Genomic DNA, 8,303 nt, shown 5'->3' with positions numbered 1-8,303 from the left:
TCTCCTGAATGGTGTACTTACACCCTAGATTTGTGTGACTTTTTGTCATGGGGGAATGTTGATCTACAGTATAAGCTACATTACTTTGTCTAGGGGAATGCTGACCTACAGTATAAACTACAGTACACTGGCTATGCATACACGTATTTGCAAACATACTCTTGGAATTCAGGTTTGAAACACTCATGCCTACTAGTGTTTCAGTCTAGTTAGCGAAGTCATTCAGAAGTGGGGCTACAGCAACATCCTGGACAGTTTTAAGGTCAGAGAAGTGCAATGTGTGTAAATATAAATAATGTTGGTCCTTACTGAACCAGTTGGCTTGATACATTTTTCCCCCCATACACTGGGGGCCAATAAGCATATGGCAATTGCTCCCTGTCAGCAATTCTGTGTATAAACCTTTACCTAGAATACCAGGGGAAACTGAATGCAGACCAAAAGTTATAAAAGTGAGCAAGTACAAATCAATGGAAATCATTAGAAAGACTGAGTTTAGGTAGGGAAATGTGTGTGGTCTGACTATTGAGTGCGTTCTGCACTGTATGTTTAACCTGTCTTTTGCATGTATGAGTTCCCTCCCACCATCTAAAAATATAACCAAAGATTAAATGGCTTTTGGCCCTATAGCATTTTATAAATGAGCAAAACAATTAAAATGTATTGAATGATGGAGCAATTAGTGTTAACATACCCAGCACACCCAAGTGTTCCACTTCATTTTTCAAAGCTGCCAACATCAGCTGTCAAAAATATATCTGCATTCCAATATTTGGACCATCGGGTCTGCTTGGCAGTTAACCCCAATACATTAAGTAAATATATCAAATATGTTTCTACAGCCAAATTTAATACATTCAATTGCAATTTTATTTCAAATCAAAATTAGTGCTCAATTTGTATTAAATAACAAAAAGGTACCAGAAATCTAGCATACATCAGATATAACAAACTCATTTTTCCTATTAGTCAGTGATTTCCATGTTAAATCTTCTGTGAAAATATACAAATCTCCCTGTAAAAGTGAACTTACTAAAAACACAAGTAATCAAAATTTACATTACAGTCACCACTGAAAGAAATCCAAGTGCCTGGATTGTGTTAAGGCACAACAAAACTGGATTTTGAGGTAAGGTTGTATAGTTTGTCTGTCATTATCTCAGCATGATGTGCAATCCTTCTGTGCAAACACAAAAGTCGGTCTTAACCAATAAAGTGTCAAATCTGTAGTGACATTTTACTTAGGCACAAAGTACACCCACAACATCACAACACAAAAAGCTGGAAATAATCCAACAATTCTAAAGCTTCCCATGAACCCAGTTTACACTTGCTTTCAAAAACAGAGGAAAATGGTGGGGCAATAAAAAAAAAAAAAAGGTAAGTGTTTCATCTCCCGTTACACTTCAGAGGGGTGCAATGGCTGTATTCTTGCGAAAACCAAAGCATTACCTTGGAAACTGGGTTCCACTGCAAACAGGATAGCTGTGGAAGCATTCTCCTTTTATAAAGGAAAAGAACAGTACAATTCCATAATTTCAGCATGTTTCATTATGAACATGATTATGGCTGCATTGCACTAAAGTGATTAATAAATTATACAACTGCTAAGCGCTTGTTATAAACAATTTCATACATACAGCTTTCCACATGATACATCATTCTTAATTATAAGACTTAAGATAAGTAACCTTGTATGCACTTGTATATATGAAAAATTGTTGAACAATGAAACCTATTTACAAAAACAAAAGATAACTCATGATCCATTTGGAGTGAAAATTTACTCCATACAAGTGATTTCAGAACTGTATAAACAGTGTAACATAGTGCTCAATGTGGTGCTAACATAAATTATTTCATAACAAACATCAATTCTGCAAAATGTGCTGCTTGCAAACATATTAACATATATAATGGTCAACCATTGCTTTGTATAGTCAAAGCAACCAGCTTTTGTGTGGAATAAGGTAGGGTAAAGATTATATGTGTTTTATCATGCTTTACAAAATGCATTTGTATATACAAAAGACTGAAAACAAGGATATACAAGCAAGTAATTAATATGCAGAAATGCGGGATGAGGCATGTGTTTCCTGGACCTCTTTAACCAATAAAATGCGTGTTAACATTTGCTCCATCACCTCCTCGTTCACAGGCTGTCCAGAGTACCAGATAGGGCTATTTGGTGCAACCACAGGTTCAGGGACCAAATAGAAGGCATCTGTAGGTCCTCTGGCACCTTGAGGACTAAACAAAAAGAATTATTAAAAAGGAAAAATCTTAAAGACAACTCTATAAAAACAACAGATGAATACGCCTATACACATATGCATGCATGTCAATTTGCATGTCAATTTGGGAGGAAAGCAATGTAAGACATAAAATAATGCAGCCTGTCACCCAGTTTCTTAACAACATATCGCAAGATGATTTGGTTTTAAATAGGAAGTACAAAGTTATTTTCTTTATATCTTTGAGATCATATACTGGAATATCCTGGGTGATCACTTTGCCAAAGCATTTGATTGACAGCCAAGTGTTTGGACATCAATAGCCTGGTATTCTACTTTGAACCTTTCTGCTTTTTTGCTGTGCTAAGCTAAACTAGTCTTACAAATGCTCCCTCCCAGTTCTAACATCTATGCTAACTTGTGTAAGAGAGATCAATATATTTGCCTATTTTAAGCCCGCTTCTCTCTACGACGACTGGGAATGCCTGGGAGTGGTGAGGTCACCCATTGGCTCCTATGGCCCACCTGCGGTCGGCAGTCCCTACTCTCCCCTGCAACCGCTGCTGACTGACACAGGGGAGCCAGATCACATGACCGTGCTGGAGCAAGCTCATAATGCATAAGCATATACATCTTTCTTGCACAGATTAAGCCAACCATAGACAGTTCGAATCTTGGCTGGTTCAGCAGGAACCGGCCGAGATTCGAACCATGTATGGGGAGACTGAACGTCCCCAAGCTATTGAACGATTAACTTGGGTACAACCAGCATACTGGATTTTTCATGCGATTATCGCTAGGGGCCATTATAGCCACTAGTAATAATCACTGTCTCCTCCTGGCGGAGAAGGCTTCCCCCCGTCTGCACCACCCTCTTCCTTTCCTGCTGGGAAAACACAATGGCTTGGCAGGAGGGATTCCCCTGTCAACACTATCTGTGTTTATGGGGGAACCGATCAAATTTGGTTGCAAGAAATAAATTAGCATCATCTATTGCATGCCACAAGTCAACACAAGTGTTAGGAAAGGGGGAGAGAGCATTTTTAAGAAAAGTTAGGTTTAGCCTGAAATTCTACTTTAAAACTAAGTGGCTAAGGGCAATAAAATATCCAATAAAAAGTATACTACTACTACTACTACAAAAAAAAAAAAAAAAAAAAATCAGGTTAACTGCCAACTCCTCACTTCCAGCTGTACTTTATGAAGTGTGACGACATCCATATAATCTTCCTGTCATAGCAATAATGATTATCAATCACACCTTGTGCATGGTTACTTATAATGAGAAAATTAAGCAAATGACCCAATGCAGGCTTTTTAACTAGTACTACTATGGCATCATCAGGTTACCTACTGCAAGGTGGAGAGAAATATTGCACATTTGTAAAGTGTACAAAAATCTCTGATTATTGGCTCCCTTTTAAAAAGAATGTTTATGGGTGACATAAGGTTATTCACTTTTTCAGCTATGTCCCTGCTGCCAGGAACCCCATTCTACACAAGCTTGTGGTAGCTGCTAACTGGGCTCTGTTCCTAAGTGTGCCTTTTCACAAGCAAGCGCCTCTAAAATACATAATCAATGAAAACATAGGGGCAGTCTGCAGATCAATCCCATGCTAATGCTGTATGTCTCTTATAATTTCCAAATTATACAACCCTGATCTGTCCTGGCTGTAGGGTATCTGTAAAGCATTACATGTAGTATACATAGTTTTGATATTAAAAAAAAAAAAAAAAAAAAAAAAAAACACAAAAAATGACATTCAGCCCCTTAATGTCTGCTTCTATGTGGCTTATTTAAATTTAAAAATATAATGTATTGACTAATGCTTACCATTTAAAGCGGTAGAAGTCATACAGTTTGATTGGACACTGCAAAGGATTATCTGGATTTTCAAGCTGTTCCACGTATGTTTCTTCTGCTACTAGTTAAGAAGAAGAAAAATCTAATTAAAATGCATTTGAAGCAAGAGTGAATTACTGTATATTGCCTGAACACTACTAAAATAATTCTGCTTAGGTGTCAGATTAATTCTGCTGTTTGTGATTATATGAATTACAGGTAAGGTGAAAAGAAAACAGACATTAAATATACCTGTGATTTCTCCATGCAGGGAAAGCAATTGGTTCACTGACCACTGGCAAATACTTTTTAGCTACCCTGATGCCCTATGAATAAAGAAATACTAGATTTTTGTACTTACCTTAAAATCTTTTCCTTGGGGTCAAAGGATACTGAAGAATAGTCTATAATATGTGGGTCAAGATAAGGACTAAGAACTCCAAAAGACAACTGGTACTCACGGGAGACACTCAGTCTTTAATCAAGAAAGTCGTGGACAATCAAGCATCCACTTTATGGGAACTACAGGTGAACAATACTAATCAAATAGGAAATCAACTTAGACCAGCAGTTAAGTCTAAGGCCTAAACCTTTATTTCAGGGAAAAAAGAAAGCTAGGATAGGTGAAATATGTACATGAAAACGTTAAACTGACAAGATAACAGTTAGACATTGGACACCTGAGTGCGGTAAAAATTAGTGCTCAAATAGGAGATAGGTTGCGACATACCCAAATTAGATGGGAAGTGATGTACCCAAAAAAGAAAGTTTTTTTTTTAGCACCCAAAAGGCAATTGTGAGGATGCAAGACCCTGACTATTCTGTGTATGTATTAATATGTATGACATGTATAAATTCCACAGAGGGGTGTAAATAATAGAAGACATCAGGAGTACTGGAAACTGATTCCTGTAGAAAAGGAAATTGGAAAATCAGAGGGGAAACTAGGGCTTGAAAAATGATCAAGTATAATAAGGAGCATAAGAGTAAGAATAGCAGAAAATAATGCAGTAGTAAAAAGGATAACACACTCAGGAGTGAATTTTTATCCAGGCACAAAAACACACTGGCAATACTGCCAAGAGGACCAGAAAGAACAAAAATGCTAGCAAAACTTTAATATAGGTATCTAGTCTAGGTTTCAGAAGGCAAGGAGCAGCAGGGGAAACCTGAGCAACACAATGGTCAGGATACTGCTTAAAAGGAAAAAAAAAAAACATTCAGTAAACCAACAGACAGCTTACCAAAAAGAAAATGGGGGGTTGAGAAGGAAATGAGGAACTGCCACTAGAACAGAAAGACTGCATACATCTATGAGGGGCGGCTGTAGAAACAGAGGAGGTACGAGACAACCCGTCTCACCTACAAACCTTTCTGTGGTGAGGAGTATGCACATTCTGAACACCAGAGGAATCAGAAACCTGTAGAATGACAGAGGGAAAAAAGGGCATCTACCTTTGAAGGGAAAGTAAATCAAATGCTCCTTAGAGGTACTATCAACTTCTCAAGAAGAGAGCCAGAGTGCTCTATACATAGAAACAGGCATTCGGCCTATGTGACAGGCAAGCTTAATAGCTTGTAGTAGAAGGTCACAGCTGAAAGATAAACTTTTAGACATTTTTCCAGAAGCTCCAGGGTACGTGGGTCTGCTCTGGAGAATATAAAGCACAGCTTAAGGGACTTGCTCAAAAAACTGCTCTTTGGGAGGTTGTGGCAGTTCTGAATCATTGATAGTAATAACAGCCTCAAGCACATTAAGGGGCAAAGGCTCAATAGCAGGTTCGGCTGAGGCATGTAGGAAAATGCACAGAAAACCCTTACAAGAAGATCTGTGCATTAACTGTGCAAGGACTGACCGAAGAAAAAAAAAAGAAAAAAAAATCTGACGTGGATATCACAGGTTTTGTGGTTGAATGTAAGGGCTGAGACCCATTCCGAGCTGTAAAACAGACTCTGGAAAAAATGACCTTATCATAAGAGGTGCCATGATCCTTGTTACAGGTATCATTCTCTTCTGGTGGAACAGAGAAATCAATGCGATTGGTAAAAAGGGAAAAGGCTGAGGTCACCTGTTACAGCATCACTGTCCTCTTGGTATCTATGTAGCTTCAAGTTGCACCACTAGGCAGATAACAATTGATCTTACATTAAGGCAATGGCTCCCATACATATAACTTCAAGCAACAAGCGTTAATGAGGGTCTCACAGACAGCCAGGGGTGACCAGGTGACTACAAGCAGGAAGTGGAATCAGACTGAAGATCAGATAATTCAAACTTTGTTGAAGCAGCTCTACTGTGGTGCAGTGAGATGTGCTGATGTGAGGTGAGGTGTGGTGTGAAAAAAAAAATGCACTGCAACTCACCTCAATACAGCACTGATCTGTGCAAAATAACAGATCACTGCACATGGTGTAAATGAGCCCTAAAGGGTCTGAAGACACAATCACAATAGGAAGTGTGCTCCAATTCTAGAATAGATAATATAAAACAAAACACTGAAGCTGACTAATACAGCACACAAAGGTCTAAATAGCATTATGATGCAGGACTGAAGAGTGAAGGACACATTTTACATAGCATCCCCCAAATGAGTAATCTCAGTCGAGCAATGGAAAATTAGGTTTCCACCTTAGGAATGGAAGATAGATACAAAGACAGGACATTGTTATCCTGGAATACAAAGAAATAAAGTTTATGTATTGAGAAGGCCTGATTATCCCTTACTCTCTTAGCTGTGGTGATAGCTAGGAGGTCTTGTCAGGAGTTTGACAGAGGCTTGGTCTACCTATTCAAAGGGTGCTTTTGTCAATCCTCTTATTACCCATGAAAGACTGCAGACAGGAAACTTCAGTTGGAAAGAAGGCCTTAAACATGAAGCTGCTTTCATAAGTGCTTTGATCCATGGATGGTCAGCCAGACAGAAATCATAGAAGGAAGAGGGTGTCAAAATCTGGATTTTTAATCTTGAAGAAAGTTCAGAATAAAATAAAAATAGAAGCGCTCAAAAGGGTTGACCTCTTGTCAACTAATTCTGCAACAAAAACAAAAAACAAAAAAGGATCCAATAGTGAAAATACATGTTTGAAGTCCCCACTTACTCTCTTGAAGAGTGAAGTATACTATATTGGAGAGACCCCTTCTTTTTAGGAACCTACATTCAAAACACCAGGACAGCCTATATATCTTTACTTTTGGATGAAGAATTTGACAATGGAACAGAAGTTTGTGCACAGGGAATAAATTAGTTCTGTCACAGTCAATCGCTGAAGAAGTGTAAATGTCTTCAGCCACCTAGAAGCTATGAAAAGGACTCCCACCTGCTCCTCCCATATTTCCTTCAAGACTCTTGAAAAGAACGGATAGAGGGGAAACTGTTTAAGCAACAGCAAAGTCCAACCTCTGGGTTAGAAGAAGGGTATTGCCTCTTGTGGTAAAAAGATCTGTTTGGGGATCTGAAGCGCAATCTAGGAGTTGTTGGAACATCTCATTGTTTAGACACCATTCCGCTTGATCTAAGTCTCTGTGGCTGGATAAATCAACTTAGATGATTTCCTTGCCTCTCAAGATATTTTGGTTTAATTATCACAACGACGCACTCTTTGTACCTCTATGTCAGTTCACAAAGGCTACCACCATACTGTTTGAAAAGATCTTCAGGTGCCTTAGGGAGACAATTTCTTGCAACTGCTGGGGCGTTTCCCAGATCATTCTCAATTTCCCTGAAATTGAAAGATCTTATTGTTCCACCTTTCCTCCCCATTCTCTCAGACTTGCATCCATCATGGTAAAAATTGGGTTGCTCTGGTACCAATGCTCTGATTCTAAAGGGATCTGCTGTGTACTTGCAACCCAGGCTACTCTCAGAATACAAGCTGCTATACAGTTAAGAAAAGACAGACTCCCAAAATAAGGCAAGTTGTTTTTGACTGAACACAGCAAGAGCGAGAGCTGTCCATGTCTTGCTCTGTCTCCAAAAGGGTACCTAAAAATATCTTGGCCAAAGATGGCACCAGATCAGATTAGACTTTTCTCAGTAAATAATCCACCCTGGAGTAGTAAACAGATTACACATTTAGATGACTTGGTTTTACAGGCGTTCTTTGGATGTAGCTTCCAGAAACAGAGGAATTGATTTACTAAAACTGGAAAGTGCAAAATCTGGCAGCTCTGCACAGAAACCAATTAGCTTCCAGATTTTTTTTTTGTTTTGGGGTTTTTTTTAACA

At 38.6% G+C, this 8,303-nt stretch overlaps 1 protein-coding gene across 2 annotated transcripts in view; it reads right to left on the bottom strand.

Annotated features, from left to right (window-relative positions):
- Positions 1-847: 847 nt before the first annotated feature.
- The window catches only part of LOC149472863 (transcriptional regulator QRICH1-like), a 68,857-nt gene continuing 61,401 nt past the window's right edge, over positions 848-8,303 (bottom strand). The window contains exons 9-10 of one of the 2 annotated variants that reach the window (XM_089684632.1): positions 4,069-4,159; positions 848-2,250 (exon numbers count right to left, since the gene is read on the bottom strand). In XM_089684632.1, coding sequence (XP_089540758.1) covers positions 2,061-2,250; positions 4,069-4,159 — 281 coding nt within the window. In that variant the 3' untranslated portion in view covers positions 848-2,060. The remainder of the gene's footprint in view (positions 2,251-4,068; positions 4,160-8,303) is intronic. The other variant, XM_089684635.1, reaches the window with a different exon arrangement.

Source organism: Staurois parvus, unplaced genomic scaffold (genome assembly GCF_062004578.1).
Source record: "Staurois parvus isolate SC_StPar_1 unplaced genomic scaffold, SC_StPar_1.0 ptg000019l, whole genome shotgun sequence".
NCBI classification, from domain to species: Eukaryota; Metazoa; Chordata; class Amphibia; order Anura; family Ranidae; genus Staurois; species Staurois parvus.
The sequence above is the reverse complement of the archived record's forward strand: the minus strand, read 5'-3'. Positions and strand labels throughout refer to the sequence as shown.